This window comes from Bombus fervidus, chromosome 12, assembly GCF_041682495.2.
Source record: "Bombus fervidus isolate BK054 chromosome 12, iyBomFerv1, whole genome shotgun sequence".
Lineage (NCBI taxonomy): Eukaryota > Metazoa > Arthropoda > Insecta > Hymenoptera > Apidae > Bombus > Bombus fervidus.
This window is the reverse complement of record NC_091528.1, coordinates 9,831,517-9,856,254: the sequence shown is the minus strand read 5'-3', so window position 1 is coordinate 9,856,254 and position 24,738 is coordinate 9,831,517. Positions and strand designations below refer to the sequence as shown.

The 24,738-nt window shown below is 33.9% G+C and overlaps 1 protein-coding gene across 10 annotated transcripts in view; it reads right to left on the bottom strand.

Moving 5' to 3' along the window:
• The window catches only part of Cher (filamin A protein cher), a 55,370-nt gene that overhangs the window by 8,973 nt on the left and 21,659 nt on the right, over window positions 1–24,738 (bottom strand). For 5 of the 10 annotated variants that reach the window (XM_072014548.1, XM_072014545.1, XM_072014550.1 and 2 more), the window contains 7 exons: window positions 23,745–24,089; window positions 22,646–23,250; window positions 21,626–21,924; window positions 19,699–19,837; window positions 10,859–11,051; window positions 2,185–2,325; window positions 346–648 (listed from right to left, as the gene is read on the bottom strand). In XM_072014548.1, the coding sequence (XP_071870649.1) occupies window positions 346–648; window positions 2,185–2,325; window positions 10,859–11,051; window positions 19,699–19,837; window positions 21,626–21,924; window positions 22,646–23,250; window positions 23,745–24,089 (2,025 nt within the window). Of the gene's footprint in view, window positions 1–345; window positions 649–2,184; window positions 2,326–3,146; window positions 3,391–4,857; window positions 5,057–10,858; window positions 11,052–14,654; window positions 14,807–18,313; window positions 18,478–19,698; window positions 19,838–21,625; window positions 21,925–22,645; window positions 23,251–23,744; window positions 24,090–24,738 lie in introns of those variants that run through there. The other 5 variants (XM_072014553.1, XM_072014554.1, XM_072014552.1 and 2 more) reach the window with 5 other exon arrangements.

Here is a 24,738-nt window from a genome sequence, read left to right as displayed (position 1 = left end):
AACCGTACTACGTTACTTCTCTGCGATGGCTCTTTTTTATTAATCCTCAATTGATTTAATATTCTATTGATATTATTTGTCCAGCGAAGGAACAGACATACTTTTTCAAACATACTTATTCGTCGAAAGAGCTCAATCTTTACAAGCAACAGACAACTTCTTGTCACTCTGTCGTAATTGATTTCTCTTAAGAATTCTTCGTTTCACTTTGACTGTCCTTAAACGTTTAATTTGACGATTCAGGCACTCTGATCTTGTATTTTTCGTTGTAGTTCGATAGAAATGAATATATTAGTCGGAAGTAAATTTTGAAGATGCAAGTAAAATAAATGGAGTCATGCATACCTGTGATTTTAGCGGAAAAAGGACTGCCTCGGATGTGTTTGCCGCCAAATTTCACGCCGATCTTGTATTCTCCTGGATCGGTTGGCAAATAGGAAACTGAAATTGTGCCGTCTTTATTGTCGTGGCAGGAGATCGTGGCTTTGCCAGGTCCTTCAATGGATAGCGAAAGACCGCCAGGTCCGACGTCTTTTGTGGAAATGATGAAGTTTCCTGGTTCACCGCAAACTCCGTATATCAAGCCTGGTCCGTACGCTGTCACATAGCCATTTGCTAAGGAATCCACGTGGAATCTGAATGGTGAACCTAATTCATAAGAAATATATGGTTTATTAACATAATGAAGCTTCCACGTCCACTGAACCTGGCAAAACACCCTAAATGTATCTTTCTAGTATCAGTTGTCAGTGATTGGAGAATATGCTACTAACTTTGTTTGCCATATTTCTCGGTTTCTACTTGAAAAATAACAAAAGCTTTCTTCTACTCTCTATTCTCATATGATAATACTATATATTATATAAGCTTCCACGTGCACTGAATCTGGCAAAACACCCTAAATGTATCTTTCTAGTATCAGTTGTCAGAGATTGAAGTATATGCTACTAACTTTGTTTGCCATATTTCTCGGTTTCTACTTGAAAAATAACAAAAGCTTCCTTCTACTCTCTATTCTCATATGATAATACTATATATTATATAAGCTTCCACGTGCACTGAACCTGGCAAAACACCCTAAATGTATCTTTCTTGTATCAGTTGTCAGTGATTGAAGTATATGCTACTAACTTTGTTTGCCATATTTCTCGGTTTCTACTTGAAAAATAACAAAAGCTTCCTTCTACTCTCTAATCTCATATGATAATACTATATATGCTATCCAAAAATGTCAAAGAATACAGATTGAGCAATAAATACAACTACTGCTATAAAATAGTGAAATATTTTTAAATAGCAGGATATAAATAACAGATGCTACACGTGTACCATAAAATGGAACAATTGATGGATTAATACTAAAACTACCACATACCCCAGTTAAATTGACTGGTTTGACAATTTTATTTTAAAATTCCTACTTCATGTTATATTTTTCTTCCACAATGATGTAATAACTTTCACAATGATAACTACAAGAATTATATAATGAATTTTATTTTGTTTTTATGTATTCAAACTGAAAATATTTTTGCATCAGGGCTACTTATACCAACACCAGTCAATACTAAGTCTGATACTTATCAAAGCGTAAAAGGGTCCTGCAATCTGTTTATGGAACCCCAATTAACCAGTTTCCTAGTTTTCTACAACTTGCCACACGGTTTTCAAATTTTCACAGCGTATCATTCAAATATGATGATATCAGATAGACTATCAGACGCTATCAGACAGATATCAGAACACTGGAAATACCACAGCAGTGAAAATGACTGGTTCTACAGTTTTATTAATGTGTCAACCCTCTGATGGATTAACAATACCAAAAATGTACTACATAACATGGAATTGCTTCTGTAAGAAAGTAACAAATCAATGAATATAAAAATGTTTTATTATTATAGATAATCAGTCATTTTCACTGGTTTTGGTAGAAATAGCTTCCTGTTAACTATCGTTAGTTCCAGTGTTAATGAAACAAATTGCTTGAAACGCCTTCTCGCATTCTCTTTTCTTCAAGAGTAAAAAAGCATAGCCAATTCCTGGGAAAAGAAGTTGTGAAGGAAACAATTTTATTTGACATTTACCATTGACTTCTTTATAAAAATTGTTCTTAAAATATATCGTATCTTACTACAGCTACGTATATTATTTTTTGAATAGAAATTTCATATCTCCACGAACCTTGAACGTGTTCCCCGTTAAATTTCACTGCAAGTTCGTGCTGTCCCTCTTCTTTGGGATCGTATTTGATGGAAACTGTACCGTCCCGGTTATCCGTGATTATCGGTTTGTCCATGTTCCCGCTCGGCATCTTTACTTCCGCTGAAATGTAACAAAACAGCAGAGATTTAATAACGCAATGTGAAAATGTAGATTATCGGACGAGAAACGATATGCTCACGAACGATTCAATGTTCATCAAAAATTCTATGTAAATATGTTTTACAAATAAGAGAAACATGTATTTACTTCGAAGCACGTTTTCATTTATTTACGTATTCCTATCAGAAGATTATTAAATATCATTTCTGTGGTTCGTATTTACGGAAATGTGAATTTAAAATAAACCGAACAAATGGAATCGTGACAAAGGATAATCTCGTTTACGTAGACGATTCAACTTGATATCATCTTCCAAGTACAAAAGCTGCGCTATCGATTTATGAAAATTTTTATCCCCTTTACGTATCATCCCTGCTATGTCTAATACGATCTATTATACTATTCGCCTAACTATACGGAGATATTACAACGAACACTCTAAAACGTTACAAATGTGAAAAATGTATTCTTCTAAGAATATCCTTTCAGCAACGTCGTAAGAATTTGTAAAAATTATGAGAAATTGACCGACTAAGATTCTTCAATCTCCATATAATTTGTGTGTGTGTGTGTGTGTGTGTGTATTATTCAATGATACACCACCGAATAGTGGAATATATATGAAAATAAAAGATATTTTTTTTTTTTTACAAAGAATTTACTTATCAACCAAAACGCAATAATCAATGAGATTATAACAACGCGAAAGGCGAATAACAAATGAGAATATTTGTCTTTTGAAGTATCCCGTGTTTAGGTGGCGTGTACCTAAGAGGAATAAATATGCTAATGACTAGGAATAATTTCCGGAACACTGAAACCTTTTGTCGTTTGTATGTAGAAAACACTCTGAAAAATTAACGAAGAAAAATCGGATCCTGCTGGCGCTGCTGCTTTTCCCGTATAGTTCCAGGTGTAACAGACCGGTCCACGTTCAGGATAATCGTACGAACTGCACGAAATAGTCTTCAATCCGTATCTGTAGAAGGTCGACACCTCCTGCCACGTGGTTTCGACCTCCTCTTCCTCCCAAACCATATCCAATAGTTCGATTCGGTCGACTCACTGATACGAATAACATTATACGATCGTTGACAAAACGATTATAATCGACTGTCGAACACGATACAATGTCAAGTAAATAACAACTGGATATTTTGACGGAACTTAACGTGAACAGAGGAAAGAAACGTTTGCAGAAGTATACGGTAAAGTGAAGATTAATTGGATCGTGTTGTTAACGAAAACGTGTTATTAGAACGTCGATAGAGTTTGACATTCTAAAATTAAGTAGCTACTAATATTAGCTGATCGTTAATGGTGCGCCTTAGCGTGTAATTATTATCCGCAATAGTTTGGCATCGAATATTCTCAAAAATTGCAGAATATTCGTATTAAAAGAATATCGTGCGCATTATGTCGATGGCGGGTGGTTGAGAATTTGATCGTAAAAGATTGACGAAAAATTAGAATTAATTTCTAAATCACTGCATTATCTCCAGCTAACGATTAGCTGATTCACAAGCTGAGGAAGCTAAGGGGATTTTAAATCACTCGCAACTGTTTGAAAGGACTGGGTCGTTTAAATATATCCAGGTGTATCGATCGAATCGAATCTAATTAGGTAAAGCAAACGCCATAAAGTTGATGCGTATTGGCATGATGTGAATCGATTAATCCATCTTTACTACTGCGATCCTCCGCGCCTTTGTAGGTTTATTATTTCATACTTCCACTTTATTTTAATCGAATCGAATTCGTTTGCATAATTTAATGGGATTAAAAACGCGAATGTTGCGCGACAGATGGAACGGCGGATGAGAGAAGAACGCGAGAAAGAAGAGGACACTTTCGATGCACAAACTCTCGACCAAATAAACTACATCTAATTCTGTTTCTACACGATCTCGGCTTATCTCGATATAAAAAAAAGAAAAAAAAAAAAAAGAAAAAGATTCTTGTCGTACAAAATTTAATTCGATGCAACGCGAGTTAAACGGGGCCGTTTTAAAAATGTCCATTCGAATTTACTCGATCGCCCACGAAGAGCTTCCCCCGATATTTTCACGTTGTTTCGATAGACGAAAATGACTTAAAATTCCAGCATTCGATAAAATCCCAGTTGATAAATAAGATTTTCATACCATCTGTTCGAGAACAATGTATCGTTTATTGCGTATTTTCACGTCTGGCTGCGATCTTCCATTTTCCACACGCACTGTATCCCTCGCACCGGATTTTTACCAATCTACCGTGTAAAAATAGAATTCGATGTGTGTTACGTAATAAATTAGCAAATGAATAAATTAGCCATCGATTAATCAAATTCGCAACTATACCGCTGCGAGAGAGCAATGGAATTTCATTATTTCCGTCTCGATATCGTCGATGAGGATCCTCGAAAGGGTGTGCGAAATATCTCGTCGAAACGCGAAGACAAGGAAACGTGTAAATGTTTTTTCTTTTCTTTTTTTTTTCTTTTTTCTTTTTTCTTTTTCTAACGCCAATGAAGAACATAAACGAAGATAATACGTTCTAAAGTCGTGGCAGGAGAAGGACCGACCGAACGAGTTACACCGTAAGAAATCGTCTGGATTTCGTCTCCCCTTTAGAAATCCTCGTTACAGTAGAGTTGCTTCCAACACGAGAAAACGTTATCCCGATATCGCTTCCAGCTGGATCACGACGTTTAATCGACTTCTCGAGGGCACATCTCTGGCGCGACTGACGATGAAGCGGGCATCGCTTCGCGAGCAGACGATGCCAGCCCGGGAGACCTTCTTTTTTTCCAGAACACCTACCGTCGGACTTTATATCATGCAGTGGTCGCCTCGTGTCTAATAAATCTTTCTATCTCTGTCACACCGACCCCACCGTACGTATACGGTTTGCTTTCGAGTTTCCCGTGTCTTCTAATTACGCGCTCGTATATAAGAACACATGTCACCCTTTAATCGAGATAACAAAATAGCACAAGAGATTATCGTCTCGATTTTTCTATCGTTTGTGTACTTCAAGTTCTTGTACTTTAGAAAGGAAAAAAAAATAAAATACATTCTCTTCTTCTGGAAATTAAAAAATTGCGAATAATTTGCTTTACCAGAGCGAATAATAAAATAGCGTTCACCGAATTCGTCGATGAAATCGTCTCGATTTTTCTATCGTTTGCGTACTTCAAGTTCTTGTACTTTAAAAAAGAAATAAAATACATTCTCTTTTTCTGGAAATCAAAAAATTGCGAATAATTTACTTTATCAGTGCGAATAATAAAATAGCGTTCACCGAATTCGTCGATGAAATCGTCTCGATTTTTCTATCGTTTGCGTACTTCAAGTTCTTGTACTTTAGAAAAGAAAAAAAAAATAAAATACATTCTCTTCTTCTGGAAATTAAAAAATTGCGAATAATTTGCTTTACCAGTGCGAATAATAAAATAGCGTTCACCGAATTCGTCGATGAAATCGTCTCGATTTTTCTATCGTTTGTGTACTCTAAGCTCTTGTGCTTTAAAAAAAAATAAAATACATTCTCTTCTTCTGGAAATCAAAAAATTGCGAATAATTTGCTTTACCAGAGCAAATAATAAAATAGCGTTCACCGAATTCGTCGATGAAATCGTCTCGATTTTTCTATCGTTTGTGTACTCTAAGCTGTCGTACTTTAAAAAAAAAGATATTCTCTTCTTCTGGAAATTAAAAAATTGCGAATAATTTACTTTACCAGTGCGAATAATAAAATAGCGTTCACCGAATTCGTCGATGAAATCGTCTTGATTTTACTATCGTTTGCGTACTTCAAGTTCTTGTACTTTAAAAAAGAAATAAAATACATTCTCTTTTTCTGGAAATTAAAAAATTGCGAATAATTTACTTTACCAGTGCGAATAATAAAATAGCGTTTACCGAATTCGTCTCGATTTTTCTATCGTTTGTGTACTCTTTCACCCACGAATTCGGTAAACGCTATTTTATTATTCGCACTGGTAAAGTAAATTATTCGCAATTTTTTCATTTCCAGAAGAAAAGAATGTATTTTATTTTTTTTTTTTAATGACAGATTGCTCTTTGTCTTCGTTAAGTGTAAAGAGTACGTTTAAGAGGAATACCGAAGAAAGGGGAACTTGGTATATTTCTAGTGCTCTTAGCGAGAGATGCTGTGACAAAAGTATGGAACGAAACAGTGTTCTCGTAAATCGAGTAAGAATTTCCTCCTTTATAAAAATCTTGCACTATATACGTACTATTTTTTTAATATTTTCTGCAACAGGTTCTTTCACTATCAGTGACGAATGATAGTAAAATTTCACGAAGCTCAATTTTGAACAAAATAACGCGAATTGTACACATCCTTGCTAAATTAGAAAATCAACAAACTTTTTGCTATGAATACCTTATCTTTGATATTGTGACGAAATGTTGTCAATCCTTTCGAAGGATACGCGTTGTTTTTCAAATACATTAGCTGCACACGAGTCAGAGGACGATGCGTATCACGTTGTTGTTTCGCCTCGGGATATTGAAACCTTCTTGAAGTACAAAACGTAAGGATAAACAAACTGCGGGCAAAACAGTGCCACTGTTAAGTGCAACCATCAACCGAAGTTGAATTTAAATCTTCCGATAATCGCTGGATTAGTAAAAATAATCGTTAAGACAATCGGTTAATTAGCATCGAGCAATCTTATAGCGATTAACGCTAGAACTACCAACAGCAGCCAAAATAGTCTTGTCAAAATGTAAAAGGGTCCTGCGATCTGTTTATCGAGCCCCAATTAACCAGTTTCCTCGTTTTCTACAACTCGCCACACGTTTTTCAAATTTTTGACGATATCAGTTATCAGGAAAATTCCGGATCGATCGCCAGATCGCTAGATGCTGACACTGGAAATATCACAGCAGTGAAAATGACTGCTTCCACGATTTTATAAATTTGTCAACCCTCTGATGGATTAATAATGCCAAACATGTACTACATAACATGGAATTGCTTCTGCGAGAAATTAATAAATCAATAAATATAAAAATATTCTATTATTAGGTATTTTTTAAAGACCAGTCATTTTCACTGGTTCTGATAGAAATAACTTCGTGTTAACTATGGGTAGTTCTAGTGTTAATAATAAATTTGTATACGCATATCGAGCAACTACACTGAACATCAACTTGCCTCGTCACCAACGCGTTTAATCGTCCTCCACACGTTTAATATTACGCACCGGTGTTTAACTTAATAAACGTTTAATCGCGTAAGATTAGATACAGATATGCAAAAGCAATCTACATTGGTCCATTGCTTAACCTTCGACCGATGTTGTACATTGTAAATTGCTTGTAACGTGAGAAATATGATTGGTTCTTGGCAATACGAACCTTAATAAATCCAATCTTAATGAGACGTAGAGAATCTGGCAATAGAGCCGTATTTTTAGATCGAATGGATATTTATACATTTCGAATCTTTTATAAACCTGTGACTCTGTCGACAATAAATTCATTGTGTCTTCGTATTTAAACTAGAAGAACACTTAGCAAAAGTTTGGTGAAAATTACGCAACTTACAGCCACCCATAAACTCTCTATGGAAAGGCAATTTTTCTTCAAATAAAATGCTATAAAATTTTACATAGAAACCTAATTATACATATTTATTTTCGTCTTGTCACTTTAATCATAATTATTTATATTTAGCGTTAATTTAACGCTCTGCATTCTAAGTCATTTTCGAGCCAAACGTAGTTTCACGTTATTTTCAAATCTTCTAAGTTTTCACTCGTCACAAGTTTGGATTGCAAGAAAATTTCTGCTAAAAATTCCTAGCCAAAGCATCGAATTTTTCCTCTCGTTAAAACGAGAACGAAACTCGGACATTCAAAAGTTGAAGAATCGCAACATCGTTAAATACAAACTGGAAGCTTGTCGTCTGATATTTAATAAAAGTGATCCGTTTCGAATTTGTTATGGATGGCTGTGTATATTCGTGCGATCAGACTCACGTAGCAGCTATTTGATCCAGTTATATCACTTCGATTTAAACGTTCGACACGCTTCGTCCACTTTGATATTTTTACGTTCTCCAACGAAACGGGTCATTTACGCAGACGGTTACATAATTCTTTATTATGTGGAAGGAATCGCGGAATTCTTAAGATAGAAGAGAGTGGAATTTGGCGCATAATATCCTTCCCTTCCACTGGCTCACTGTTTCCGTTTCGCGCAGGGAAATCGTCGAGCAAGGGGGTACGGGATCGGCCGGTTCGTACGCGTTAAACGCGTGCCAAAGGTAACACGAGTCACACGAGAAATGCAAGTGCGAGCCTCTTGATTAATTGCAAAGCACCGCAATACGTTGAATTTACACGACGTTACGTTACTCACGTGCGTTTAAATTGCACGAAATGTTGCGAAGATATCGACGCGAGAACGACATCCACGAGAACCAAGGAAATTGATCACCGAACTTAATATGTTGCTGATTAACAACATCGATATATCTAATTCACACACCTTCTTTGCAATAGTATTTTATATCTGACACATTGCACCGTGCATCAGTGCGCGTTCCTCTGCGAGACGAACGAACATTTCGAATCAAAATTTCATTGAACGAATTCGTTCGACTGATTTAACAAAATTGTTGCTCCGCAACAAATGAAGTTTGTATTATTTAATCATCGAACTGTCCTAGTCGAAAATTACAATTTTATTCTACGTTCGACAGAGACGCAAGACGCTTGTTGCAGTGAAAATTGCTATTTTATAAGCGTCATAGCTTATGATCATCATCATCGAGCTACGAATTTTCATGCATTCGATGGAAATTTAGATACAAAATTCTGCATAATACAAAAGGATATATAAAATATCCAAAGTACGGTACTTTTTATAATATTAGAAGATAGAAGGAGGAAATTTTCTACCTTTTTTTAATTATATTCTGAAAAGCGTAAATTGATTGAGAAGAAAACGAAAGAGAATGGAGGAGAAGGAGGAAAGATATTTCCAAGATTTCCATCGTTCTAGTTAAAGATTTTGAAACTCGGGCTTCGATTTTTGGGCCAATGACGAATCCGTACATCCGGAGTCACTTAATCATCCAGTATTAATATCACCGCCTCGCTTCCGACACCAGCGTCGACATCTCTCTCTCTCTCTCTCTCTCTCTCTATTTCAGTGTCTGCATGAACGAAGAACAAGATGAGTGGTGCTAGAACTTGTGTTTATCGTTTCACTCGTCCTGTCTACGGTCAATGTTGCAACTTTGATTATACGTAGCAACACGTTACAAGTTGTTTCCAGTGATTTTGTTATTCGTTTGTACTTTCCATCTTCGATTTGATCCGATTGCACTTTCTTTCGTCCAATCTTCTCGGTCACGTAGCAAGCTATTTACGCGTATTGGAATAATCACATCGGACAAAGATAACGCTATGCATATTAATTGTAATTATTCAGAAATTGTAATTATTTTCATGGACCAAGATTATTGTAACGTTTCAACCAATACCATGCAACTCGTCGATAAATTATCATCGATGTTTCTAAATAATTATTATCGATATTTAATCGTTAATACTATTATTTATCAATGTTATTTATTAGTAAAATAGTAAGCGAAGATTCATTCGTCGATTATTATTTAATGATCACTTAATCATTAGGAATACTTTGAATATAAAATACAGTTTTATCTGTTTTGCAGCTACGTATATCATTTTTAATCGGTTTAATTTCGATGCTGCATTAATGAAAATTCTTTTTGCATAATCCGAGAAGCATTGAAGTAGAAATGTGTTGGAATTCTCTATATCTTGCCAAGAAACCTAAATAACATCGTTTACGATGATATTGGTTGGTTAGCGCGCTTAAAACACTGCGTCTATTGTTTGGGAAATCTATCGGATCAAAAATATATTATCCTTGAACAAATTCCAATAATGATAGTGAAATAAACGACAGATAAACTCTCTTAATAATTACAGTTTGTCTGTGCGTAAAATTTTGTCCACCGAAAACTAAAGGAACAATATAGAAACACCTTCGTCCTATATAAAGACTGTTTGTAAATCTTTTTACAGTGAATTTGTACTTTATTTAATATAAAACGCGAAATATAGCACGAAAAGAGATGGACGATTGATATATTTTGCGAATATTTTATCAAATGTTTTTTCCTCAAAAATATTAACTTTTCTAATTTATTATACATATAGAATCTACGAATGCAGCAAATGTATTATATTTACTATAATAAACTATATACAGTTCTTATCGGTTATGTTACATACGACGCGCAAATTTAAAGAGGAAATAAATTTTTTTGAAAAAATGAATTCCTCGTTACCATCGTTCACACTGTCCGAAGCCGAAAATTCCAAAGAAAATATACATCATCGTAATAAATAAGAATTACTCTTTGTTAAATAAATAAACTTATTGCACGTTATGCGTGGACTATGTTTAGCCGAAAAAGAAATTCGACGAACACATTGAAATCGTTTGTGAATACTGGACAATTGTTAGCGATTGTTACTTACATGTTACGGTGCCGTCTAACAGCGGTAAGAGGATGTTGTTCAATCGGACCTCGTTGAAATTCTTCGTAGAAACACTGGAGCTTTCTTGGACGGTAGAACTGTGCTGTGTTACAACGTGTTGCTCCTGCTTCTGTTTAGTCCTCTTGGCTCTGTGAGTCTTGTGCGTACTATGTTCTCGATATTCCTCTGAGGCCTGGAACAATGTTTTAAAAACGCCTTGTAATACCCAATCTCGCATATAGATTTTTCTACACGGAATTATTTAAATAAGAAGAAAATAATGTCGTTTGTTTAGTAGCGTATTCCGTAAATCTGGGAGACATCGTCGCGTGTAATTACGCGGAACAGAGAAATTGCAATTTTTTCAGGAGCCGATAGGTTTTCAGGATATTTGCGTTACACGCTTACGTTTCTTTTCGAGGAAATGGCATTATAAATATGGGTCGATATGTCAACATAAATGACGAAATTACAAGGGGACTTCTGAAATGAGGCGATAGTACTTGTTACAGGTCATTACGATAGAATCTACGTATTTTAAGACTGGTGCCAAGCCAAAGCCTGCTATGTGTATATAATTTATTATGTAACCGCGACAGAATTATTGCAAAACATGTATCACGCGAAAAGTTCATTACAAAATCTTGTAAACACACCTGTAAAATTAAATCCTCTCGACTTTTTCTCGAGGATTTTGTCGAAACGCGCAAGCTTCTAGTTTAATATGCGATTCGGTTGATCGTACGTATTGTACGAAAGAAAGTCGATAGAATATTACGATCTTTTTGCACAATAATAATTGGTAATTTTATTTTTAAAATATATAGTGCAACATCTTTATTCCTCGTATTCTACTTTCTTTCAGTCTGCACTCTGCGAGAAATTGAAAGATCATGTTGTACATCTGTATAAAAGAAAGAATAGATCGTTTTTATCGTTTGAAACATTTCCATTAAAATTTCAATTTTCTCCAATTATTAGAATGTTGGCATAGGTGAAGAACAAAAATATGAATTATCAAACAGATGTACAACATGTTCTTTTAATTTCTCGCAGAGTGCAGACTAAAAGAAAGTAGAATACTAAGAATCTATTTGATAATTCATATTTTTCTTCTTCACCTATACCAACATTCTAATAATTGGAGAAAATTGAAATTTTAATGGAAATGTTTAAAACGATAAGAACGATCTATTCTTTCTTTTAAACAGATGTACAACAACGACGTTTAAAACGATAAAAATGATCTATTCTTTCTTTTATTCTTAGTATTCTACTTTCTTTCAGTCTGCACTCTGCGAGAAATTAAAGGAACATGTTGTACCTATGCCAACATTCTAATAATTCGAAGAAATTGAAATTTTAATGAAAATATTTAAAACGATAGAAACGATCTGTTCTTTCTTTTATTCTTAGTATTCTACTTTCTTTCATTCTGCACTCTGCGAGAAATTAAAGGGACTTGTTGTACATCCATTTTATAATTCATATTTTTGTTCTTCACCTATGCAAACATTCTAATAATTGGAGAAAATTAAAATTTTAATGAAAATGTTTGAAACGATAAAAACAATCTATTCTTTCTTTTATTCTTAGTATTCTACTTTCTTTCAGTCTGCACTCTGCGAGAAATTAAAAGATCATGTTGTACATCTGCTTTATAATTCATATTTTTGTTCTTCAACTATGCCAACATTCTAATAATTATAGAAAATTAAAATTTTAATGAAAATGTTTGAAACGATAAAAATGATCTATTCTTTCTTTTATTCTCAGTATTCTACTTTCTTTCAGTCTGCACTCTGCGAGAAATTAAAGGAAACATTCTAATAATTGGAGAAAATTAAAATTTTAATGAAAATGTTTGAAACGATAAAAATGATCTATTCTTTCTTTTATTCTCAGTATTCTACTTTCTTTCATTCTGCACTCTGCGAGGAATTAAAAGATCATGTTGTACATCTGTTTTATAATTCATATTTTGGTTCTTCAACTATGCCAACATTCTAATAATTATAGAAAATTAAAATTTTAATGAAAATGTTTGAAACGATAAAAATTATCTATTCTTTCTTTTATTCTCAGTATTCTACTTTCTTTCATTCTGCACTCTGCGAGAAATTAAAGGAACATGTTGTACATCTGTTTTATAATTCATATTTTGGTTCTTCAACTATGCCAACATTCTAATAATTATAGAAAATTGAAATTTTAATGAAAATATTTAAAACGATAGAAACGATCTATTCTTTCTTTTATTCTCAGTATTCTACTTTCTTTCAGTCTGCACTCTGCGAGAAATTAAAAGATCATGTTGTACATCCGTTTTATAATTCATATTTTGGTTCTTCAACTATGCCAACATTCTAATAATTATAGAAAATTGAAATTTTAATGAAAATATTTAAAACGATAGAAACGATCTATTCTTTCTTTTATTCTCAGTATTCTACTTTCTTTCAGTCTGCACTCTGCGAGAAATTAAAGGAACATGTTGTACCTATGCCAACATTCTAATAATTCGAAGAAATTGAAATTTTAATGAAAATGTTTAAAACGATAGAAACGATCTATTCTTTCTTTTATTCTTAGTATTCTACTTTCTTTCAGTCTGCACTCTGCGAGAAATTAAAAGATCATATTGTACATCTGTTTTATAATTCATATTTGTATTCTTCACCTATGCCAACATTCTAATAATTGAAGAAAATTGAAATTTTAATGAAAATGATTGAAACGATAAAAATTATCTATTCTTTCTTTTATTCTTAGTATTCTACTTTCTTTCATTCTGCACTCTGCGAGAAATTAAAAGATCATATTGTACATCTGTTTTATAATTCATATTTGTATTCTTCACCTATGCCAACGTTCTAATAATTGAAGAAAATTGAAATTTTAATGAAAATGATTGAAACGATAAAAATGATCTATTCTTTCCTTTATTTGCCTATTACATTGTTATACTCGTTCATTTTTCCAATTTATTCTTCCTGCCAATTAAATCGATACAGTGATAACGAAGTGAACACGATGCAGATAAAAGCAGCTAGATTTGCAAATTCTTTTATTGCAAATAGATAAACGAAATGTCCATACAATCGGCCAGTCTCCACAAATCATAAAGCGATGCACCTAGTCATACCGTTTTTTCACATCTTTCGATCAAATGCATAAAAACTACATATTATACAAATCTTACTCGTTGGGACGAAATGTATTCGAAATACACGAAAAATTTCGTGTAAACAGATGATAACTACGTTGATTCACTTTGTAACAAAGTGCAGGTGATTTGTGTGAAATCGCCAGCGAAACTTTCCTTTACTCGATGTAAGAGAGATTTTTTATTCCAACTAGATACGCGTTTAAAAGATAAATCCAAACCATCGTCAATCGTTAACCAAAGCCTCGACCCTCCAACTACAGGCGATTTTTATATCTTGCTACACAAAGTGGACAACAAAAATTTTATGTACATTTGTCACAAAGAGGCTTTTAATGTCCAATAGAAAAAAAAAAAATCCAAAATAACTGGAGAAAAAGGAAATATCTTTATTCGCGAACTTACAATTTGAAAATAGCGTAACCCGGCGAAATGAACAGAACAAGTAGAAAGGGATTTCTACGTTGACGGCGACTGGAGGGCTAAATCTCTAACATGCATGTACATATATACACATACACGTATGTAACTACTGTAGAAAACAAAATTTTGTCTCTCTTTTACCTTCTTTTTTCTTCGTTCTTTTCAACTATCCACTTTAAATCATCTGGCCGATAGGATGCTTCTTACCTTAAGATGCGCGTCAAAGCGTTTTGTTGCAATATACAACAGCAGGAACCAGCCAGCACGATGGTCGTCACGAAACTCGTGCTAACTGAACGTAATTTCGGGCACAATGCTGTATTCGATGTTACCATAATAGCTGGCTAGCCCCCACTCACCCACGTCGTAAAAGGGTAAAGGATAATAATCGCGTAAAATTACACGCTAGTACTTCTAATCGAAGAAATTCGAAATGTTCATTGCGGTATCCAACTCCTAACTTACTTGCGCATCCAATTTCTAATCCTCCATGTCGTTTAGTTTCCCAAAATAAAAAGGCTACTTCCTTTGAACGCGTTCTCTATGCTAATTCCTAGCATCGTTGTACGGAATTTAACGTTTCTATGAACACTGTGTGATATTCTACATCAGAGGCGACAGTATGATAGTAGAATTGCATTTATCCGAACTCTATTTATTGGAACAAAATTTCAGTCGACGTCCGAGTAACTCAACTTTCACCGACTGAATTTCCCAAACTTACTTATCCAAAAAATTGCAAACTATTCCTTGAATTCCTAATAATTATTGTACGAATTCCAGTTATTTATACTCCTTGTCCTTCGAACAGTTCAGACAAATGGACTTCTACTGCACTAATTACGTGTTTGAACTAGAATATTTACTGGAATTGTGGAAATTTCATTCGGTAAACGTAACTCGATGCGATTGCCAGTCTCGCGAACGACGCAGTTCCAACTTGCTGGAATTCTTGTAGATTAAATGAGAAATTCATCGTAAGCAGAAGAAGACTTGTTACTCTGACTGAGCAAAGCAAAGTGACGTTAAATATACAACAAGCAAAATTATATCTGCGTATAATTTTATAAAAACGGAAGATATTTTATTTTACTAAAGAAAAGAGAATCTATGAATCTATCATCGCGAACCTAAGTTTGCAACGATATTTTTCTGCAATTTCCTATACTATCAGGATTCGTTGTTAATATAGAAAGATGAACTTTTCATATCGTTTTATATCCACGTTGTTTCGATATAATGGCCGGTAAGCAACGCGGCAGACAAATACAGATATTTAATCTCCAACCTCTCGTATTAATTTAATTCTCGGCCCCCTCTTCCACCCACTGGTCCAAACGTTTCTGTTTATAAATTTGGGAAAGCCTGACTTGCACTCGAAATAGTCTAAGAGACCTCCACGGTGGACCAGATGCGTATTGAATTTCAAAGTAGATCAGCAATAGATTCGCATAAAACTCTTAAATAGCTCGTACTGTATTCCCCTGTATCCCTTCGATTATTGTTTATCGGTGAGCTTTTTCCTTTTCATCTGGCCGATCGTTCTGTCGCTATTCTGATAAGCAGATGGCGATTTAAACGGACGTTATTTCATGCCGATGTGAAATCGTTCCTCCACGAGGATACGTTATGCATAATATTTCATATTACCTTTATTCGTTTCAATAAAATGTTGGTAAAATTATGGATAAACGTTGTGTTACATATAAATTGTTGAAAACGTTAAATTTAGTATCGAATTGCTTTTCTTCTCACGTTACACCAAGCTTTGGCATTTACTTTATACTCTGGTTATATAGCGCATTTCTCTAGCTTCTCCTGGCTGCTTTTTCGTCTTTCAAAAGCAACTCAAACAGTTTTGCTATGTGCAAGATTGTTGAGCAAACTCTTTGCCACGTTACTTCTATTGTACTACCTTTTGTCCACTCTGAGTCACATCGGTTTTATTCTTCCTTGATCTGAATATAGTTCAGGTAACGTTGAGCACATTATCACGGAATAAATGCATATAGAGAACAAAAATAGCATTTATAAATATCATCAGAGTTCTAGGAAGATGTAGCTCCCACCGGCATCTTGATAAAAGTGACTCTTCAAAATATTTTCCAAATCAAAAGGCTTTACCCTTAATAGGATTAAATGAAACAATAACATTGTATATTTTATTCATATTCCTAGTTAATACACATATAGGAATAAATTGTACGTTTCTCCTTTTTACTTTGTTCTCGCCAGTGAGTTAAAGATAAGTTTAGTTAGAAGAATAAAATAAAGAAATATTTATTATATGTATATATAGTAACTTTGGTGCCATTGGTGGAAAATTTGCATATGTACGAGTTAACAGTCATATATTACAAGTCTGGAACGAAGACAACTGTTCCTCTTTACATCAGCTTAGAGATAATTAACGAATTTGCCTGAGCAGTAAAGCAGCGTGTTCTGACAAACTTCCAAGCGTTCATACTAACGACAGCAGCTATATATTTGTAGACCGTTGTAGTCAATTTGATACGGAAGGTAGCAGAAAATAATTTTCAGAAAAACAGTGAACGATTCATGGAAGCATTTCTAGCTATAAAAAGATTCTTATCTTAAATATAGAAAAGGAGAAAAAAATACAACGGTGAGCGATGAAAAATATGAATAAGATAAGTTGTGTAAAATAAGTTTAAAAATACTGAATACTATTTTCTACTAGCAAACAGAACAACGATATATCCAACATACTTCAAGAATATTTTGGTTAATTATTCCACTGTGAATTTTGCATTATTCGCAGAATTTTTTAGGAGCTGTTTGAATGATAAATTCGCAAATATCCAGAAATTCCAAGGCGTTAAAGAATGAAATTTCAAAGAAACGACGAAGATCTATTTGAAAGCTGCATACGTCTTTCATTAAAAGTCTAGCTTTTTACTAAAATAACAAACGTTTGTTTAAACTGTTTTCTCGGCAGCAAGTATCATTGCGTTAGAATCGCTTACAATGATCGTATGGTTCTATCGGAAAACACTCTTAGTTGGAATTTATCTTTACAGATGTGGCTATATAGAACAGAGTCCAAAATAAATCAATTAAAATGGATAAATACGGTAATTAAACAATTAGATTGTTGCATTGAAATTTCAATTGATTGTTGCAAGTATGAAATAACGTTGCTCTAACTGTAAATCATATTTTATATTTCTTTTAATCTTCTATCTAAAAAATGTTATCATTGCTTGATATATTTTTACCTAAAATTGTCTTCAAACTTGCATAAAATTTTCTTAATAACGCACCAATGAAAGAAGAATAACATTATAAGAAGAAAGAAGAAAATATCTTCTTCTTGAATTTATAAAGAATCTTGTCTTACATTCCTGGTTATTTCTGTTGTCTCGAGAAAGAAAATAGTTTACTGGAAAATATTTTATAGCGATATTTGTCAGAAAAAAATAATTTTATTCGCCTCTAACACGTCATCTATACTAAATCATATATTTTGTTACCTTCAATGAACGATCAGATTCTTTTTATTCCGCTTTTTCTTTTTTTTTTTTTTTAATATCTATTATAAATTTCCAACCTGCTATAAATTTATTATTTTCCAAAAACTAACTGCTATTTTTATTACTCATACTCGTATGAAGTCAATGTAAATTCAGTTAATATAAAAAACGTACGTAAATATCTTTCAAAAGTTATCCAACGAATAAAATAAATGTACAAGTTGATGTTTTCTTCCTGGCCAATGTAAAAGAGCGATTTCTTCATTTAAAGTGGTACGGATCATGGAAGATGATCTCGAGATATTTGCCAAGTCAGCTGTCAAGAGGTACTAAGATGTCTGGCCTCCTTTCTAAAAGCTGTTAAGTACTTACAAAGTTTCAGCAAGCTCGATACGATAGCACTTGGTACGTTTCTAGTGAGAACGATACTACTCGATAATGCACTTGGACGGAACGTTAGACACTCCACATGGAATGAGTATAGGAGTAATGTCAAATTGACAGACACTATTCCAATGAACCCTCGAAGTGAACTGTTTCACTGGAGACTAAACTAAAGTCGACAATATATCCTGCAGTATATCTTGTCTCTATAGTTAGATGCCTGCCGCCCCACCCATCCTTTAGCAAGAAACCACGCATCTCCTTCATAAAAAATTAATGATACATAATGCAACTTTATTGCACAATTGTTCAAGATGGCAGGTTCTACCATTTGGCATAAGTTCTATTCTGTCTTCAATTAACCACTGTTTTTCGTTACAGAAAATAGGTACGTGGTCGAAGAGTCTGAAACACTTGAAGAACCTGTGCCATTCAATATTTTATATATCATATGTTAAAAAATATGTGAAATACAAATTATAAGATTCCACTGAAGTCAATGATAGGAAGACTAATTGTTGCGATTCGTGCTTGAAACCAAGCAATTATAATTTGAAATAGTTTTCTCGGTCGTCCCTTCAAAAAGGATAATGGAAGATTCAATCGATTTTGACTGACAACGAGTAAGAATTTTAGAGATCTTAGGGACACGCGTTAGGATACCTTAGGGTACATCTCACACTTGCGATTATCTTATAAATTTGTTTATTTAGATCTATAAATAAAATTCCAGATCGTTCGATGCTTCACAACACTTTCACTACCTAAATCCAGGCGATGAAGCGACGAAACGATAAAACTACGTTTTATACTAGACACAGGGTAAACTTCAAAACATTCTAAAGATAGAATACACAAACATAATTCGTATTCTGTTGTAAGAGCATCGAATAAAATCATGAAATATTCATTCGATTTCTAGCAATGAATTCAAGCTTTGCGGAATATTGAGCTCACGTTGTTTATAGAAATTTGCAATTTAATTTAATTGCCTGTTAAAGTTCTTTTATGTTTCTGTCGGATACGCACACCTGTTGTGCTTCTTCGAAGATATCTCACTTTATATGCGAGCAAAACATAAACGATTACCAATTCATAATTCTTCGTGAAAGAAAATCAAACAACGGTACAGTTTACCGAATTTTTTTCTATAAAATTGTCCTCATAAGACCACTCGTACGCATTATTTTTTTACTAAATGAATCATTTTTTATGGTATACGATGTCAATATTATTATAGCCTTGTAGTAACGTGATTATGGGCATGAACATTTTTTATATGCATAAGAGGTTCTAATCTGTAATCGTGTCAAATAAAAATAAGAATGAAATAATGAGAAGAAAATAATGAAATGGAAGAAGTAACGACTTACTGTGAACGTGTAAAATCCTTCAGGTATCGGTTGACCACCAAACTTAATGCTGAGGGTGTAATCGCCAGCATCTTCCACAGTATAATAAATGTTCACCGTGCCATCGCCATTATCTTCGATATCAATGTCCACCACCTCACTGAAAGATAGCATACACAATAAAAAAAGATTGTCATACGTGTTAAAATTAAGAGGAAATTATTTAAATATCAAGACTTTTGTCTTTTTCTTCGTTGATTCATACATATCGTTAAAAATATATCATGAGTTCTAACAAAAGAATTTTTATGAAACCAATTCAGTATACTTGTTCCTATTGTCACTATAGGAACAGATCAACGATCAAGAATGACTAAAATAATGGTAAATTGATGAGATAGGCTAAAATCATAAAAAAAATTCTTGAAAAATGTTTGTCCCACATGATCGGTCAAATATAACTTTTTCTACAATTTTTCACAGATTTTTACTTTAATCTTGTCCTTTTCTCTCGCGTTGTCTGTTACATTTCGCTAAAATAACTTGGACGTTCTAGCAGATTTTAAAAATTTCATCATGACCCCGATATTTATTTTGGAATCGTAAATTTATTGATGTTGAGTCTTTTGATACGGCTTACCAACTCCCCGTCTCGTTGGTATGTAAGCTATATTTATAGAGTCGCCAACGTTCCTTCTGATCCCTCGTAAAACGGCAGTAACACATGCAAAAAAGTTTTTCATGAACGAGATTTCCATTATACACGAGTATTTGATTCTCTACATTGCATTGTTCCTATGTCACACTCTATATATATATATATTTTATAATATACTCAAACTAACAGTCAAACTGTACGTACTTGCTCATATTTCTTATCGCTAAAATGTTTATACAAGCATCTTGTAATACTGTAGAGAAAATTAAGAAATTAAAATTTGAAGAATTTACTCCTTGAACGCTATCATAAGTGGTATTTTGTTTTAATGTTATCGCCTTGTAACTGTCGAGAAATAAAAGCAATACAGAACAAAGATAATCAGAAGAGATTTCCCTATTTATAATACACTGAACTTCCATTGAGTTTCATTATATTTAAAATACATATATATATATATCGAAGAGAATTCTCTAATTTGTATGTATAATCACGTACACAATGTGCAAAATGGATTAATTCAAAATAGTGTTCATGTAAAACGTCAATAATGAAACGCGATATATTAATATTTCTATTGGCAATTAGAGATGTCAGGACTGGCATTTCTGCTATTACTTTAAATGACACTAGCCACTACTTTGTGCCAAAACGTAAATCGTTTATTTACTAAGGCGATAGCATGTCGGATAAATGCCAATATTTCAAACACAAGGGATTCTTCGAGAGTTTCGTGACTGACTAATATTTACTCGCCGTCAACATCAACCGAATGATTAATGTTCTCTTAATAATAAATGCATCTACATGATTTCTATAAACTAAATATTAGCAAAACAAACGAACGATTGTTAGAATTATCGTGTAGAAATTGTGGAGTTCTTTCCAACGAACAGAAATACGATAATGCTCATCTAAATTGATCGAAGCATTTATTTCGAAAGTGGTGTAAGTCCATCTTCCTTTGTTTCCAAATATTCGATTGTTCGCGTTTTCATCTATTGAAAAATCCACGTCTTTCTGTGCTTATGTATACACCGCTTCTAAAATAAATAATTATGCAGTTTAACTTAATAACGAATTTTCCATCAAATAAATAATTGCAATTAAAATTTGATTAAAACAGAGTGAAAATGTTTTAAGATTTAGATCGTGAATTGCTTGTAAATAAAACGTTCACGTGAATGTATGTATTATGTAAATTCCTCGTTTCCTGAATTTTTTCAAAAAACGGGCTTGCACCATTTCTAAAATAAACGATCCGATTATTCTAAATGGAAATTCCCCTACCTTCCAGAAGTAGATCGTATGCGACAGGTCACTGCACCACGTCCTGCATTTTCGGTATCCACGGTGATACAGTACTCTTCACCCTGAGCCAAAGTACGTTGAATACCCTCTTTGATTTTACATTTCTCAGCTTTGCCGGTGGACACGCTCTGAACGTTTATTGGACATCCTGGTATTTCTTTGTCGCCGTATTTAACGTTGACCTTGTAACGGCCGCAATCATCGGGCAAATAGGTCGCCTTATATTTCCCGTCTCCAAGATCCTGAATTTCGACCTTACGAGGCACCTGATCTGGTCCCTAGACGCAATTTAATATTAAGATTCAAGAAAACTAATTGTCAGTTTAAATGTACGTTAAGAAAGCGTTTTTATATATCATAAAAATTGATATTTGGCATAAATAATTTTGTCTCGACATAGTAGCGAAGGATATTTCAACGTGAAATAAATTTCTTTTAAACGAAACCTCGTATTTTCTTATTCATAAAACTATATATTTTGTTGAAACTACTTCAAGGTGTATAGTTTTTCTGACGTCATCATGAAGCTATTGTACGTGGGATTGCATATCACATTTAAAAAGTTATATTCAATTTGCTTGTTCAAATTTGAGTATCCTTATACTCCGTATATATCACATCATTTTCTATATTATTTTTAAGAACCTTTCTTGAAGGATTTAAAGAATAGCTATCACGGATTCTAAAATAAGGTAGTTCTAAGATAATAAGGTTTGATAAGACTGTTAGATAAAATTAATTAACACGTTATTCGCTCCATTTATGGTCCCAATTTTGATTTATGAAAATGTGATTTAACGAAAACTGGAACAAAATGCAAATGTTATTAGAGGTGGCGCGTACGAAAAAGCTTGAACGTATTAAGCGTGTGATATGTAACGTAATATAAACTGCAAATAAAGATGTAATCGGAAGCTATGCAACGTGGAGAGGCATGGATAAATCAACAATAAACAACAATAAATAACACAGGCGGTATAACATTGATTTGTTACTTACCAATACTTGAACCTCCAGATCACCGTAACCAGCTTCGGAGGTGTCTACTACGAAATCAACGGGAAAAGATGCGGTACAAACAGGTGCCACGCCAAGTCCCGTGACAACAACCTTATTTGGCTCTACAGTGGGCAGAACATTCGGTTTGAAAGGACTTCCTGGAATATCTTCTCCATCGAAAATAACTCCAACTTGCAGATCACTGTCAGGAGATGGTGGTTGATACGTAACTTCGAATAAACCATTTCCACAGTTTTTGATTATTGGTTTCTGAACTCGTCCTTTGTTGGTCTTCAGCGTGACATTCAGTTGCGCTGGATTACACTTGGAGGTATTCACCATGAACTTCGTCGATACATTTTCTCTTACTACTTCCAAGCCTTCGCCGTACGCAGTCACGTTGTTCGCTTGCATCTCATCCACGACTTCGACTTGGAAAGGAGATCCAGGAATGTGTTGTTCGGCAAATTTGATGGATATCTCGTAGTCACCCGGTGACGGTGGAAAATACTCCACCGTGCAATAGCCATCGTCGTTTCCTTTGCAAGTCACCTGCGCGTAGTCGTTCCCTTCCATTAATAGAGATAATCCGCCATTTCCAGCATCTAAACATTTACAGATCATTTTATGCTACATCGTTATATAGTTATAAATTAATTCGACTAGTAGTAGAGTCGAAAACTAATTTAAATATGACAAATTAATTCAACTAACGAAGCAAGTAAGCAGAAGAGGGAATCATGACAGAGATAAAAGACAATGTAGTTAGGAGATGTTTATCTTTGGTCGATTAAGTTATATAAATTTGAAAAATGTGTAAATGCAACTAATTATGTTCTATTGAAATTCCCTTTTATATTCCAGAGACGGTGCCATCAGACTACCACAGACAATCGATCGAGAACCGAGGAACAAATATTTTCAATCAAAATTAACTTTTTTCTGTATGAAGATAAGATAAAGAAGCTTCCAAAGCTAATGTATGGACATGTATGTGTAAATGCATAGCCACAAAAGCGAAATTACTTTGTCACCAGCTCGATACTACTCGTACAAGTAAATCAGTAAAACTTGCTCGGTCTGTCTCTGAGAATTTTACCTTTCGTTTCTACGACGAACGTGTTGTACTTATTCACGTATCCTTTTTTCAAACCTGGTCCGTACGCTTTACATTTGCTAGGATCGCTATAGTATTTAACGTTAACTGTGAAGGGTGAACCAGGAACTGGAATGTTGTCATAACGTATGTCTATAGTATGAGGTCCTTCTTCAAATGGTTTGTAACTGACGCAATAAGTTCCGTCCCTTTGTAAAGCAATCACTTTCTCAGTCGTACTGCCACTGGGATTGTTAATTATGCAGGAAAGTTTGTCATGATCGTTCTTCGCCTTTGAAAGCGTTCGAGCATCCACTGTGAACTCCGTTGGACGATTTACGCATGGACCTGAAATTTGTCAAAAATATATTATTACGATACGTATATTTATTATGTATAATTGAACAGATTAAGAAAAGTTCAGTTTCTTGAAATCTCGTAACAAACACTCGTGAGATATTTACACAAATATGTAGGATAATTCAATACTTATAGAACTAAAAATGGATAATAGTAATCGGAAATATAGGCTTAGATAGTTAGAAGCTATATTTATAGCTTCGTGTATGTATCTTGAAACATGTGAAAAATATAAAACATAACTTCTAAAAAAGATATTAACAATAAACGTGATGCACTAAACAATGTACAGGTGTCCGCTGCTTCTAACTTATAAACAGTGTAATTTCCTATCTGCGCTACTAAAACTATTCAAAACTCAAGTAATAATCAAATGAATTTGAAAAAAAAAAACACTTGTCAAAAATAAGGTAGTAAGAACTACGGCAGGAGATGTAAGCTTTTGTGGACAATCCAAAGGATCAATTAAAACAAGCGTAATTTGCTATTCGAGAATTAACAAAAATATATGAATATTTACCAGTTAATTGTCTGATAACTTCAGGATTGATTTAGAGAAAAAAATGAAACGAGTAAAAAATCCCGGTAGTATCATACATTCTAATGGAAGATTAATTCAAACTTATTGAATATGCGG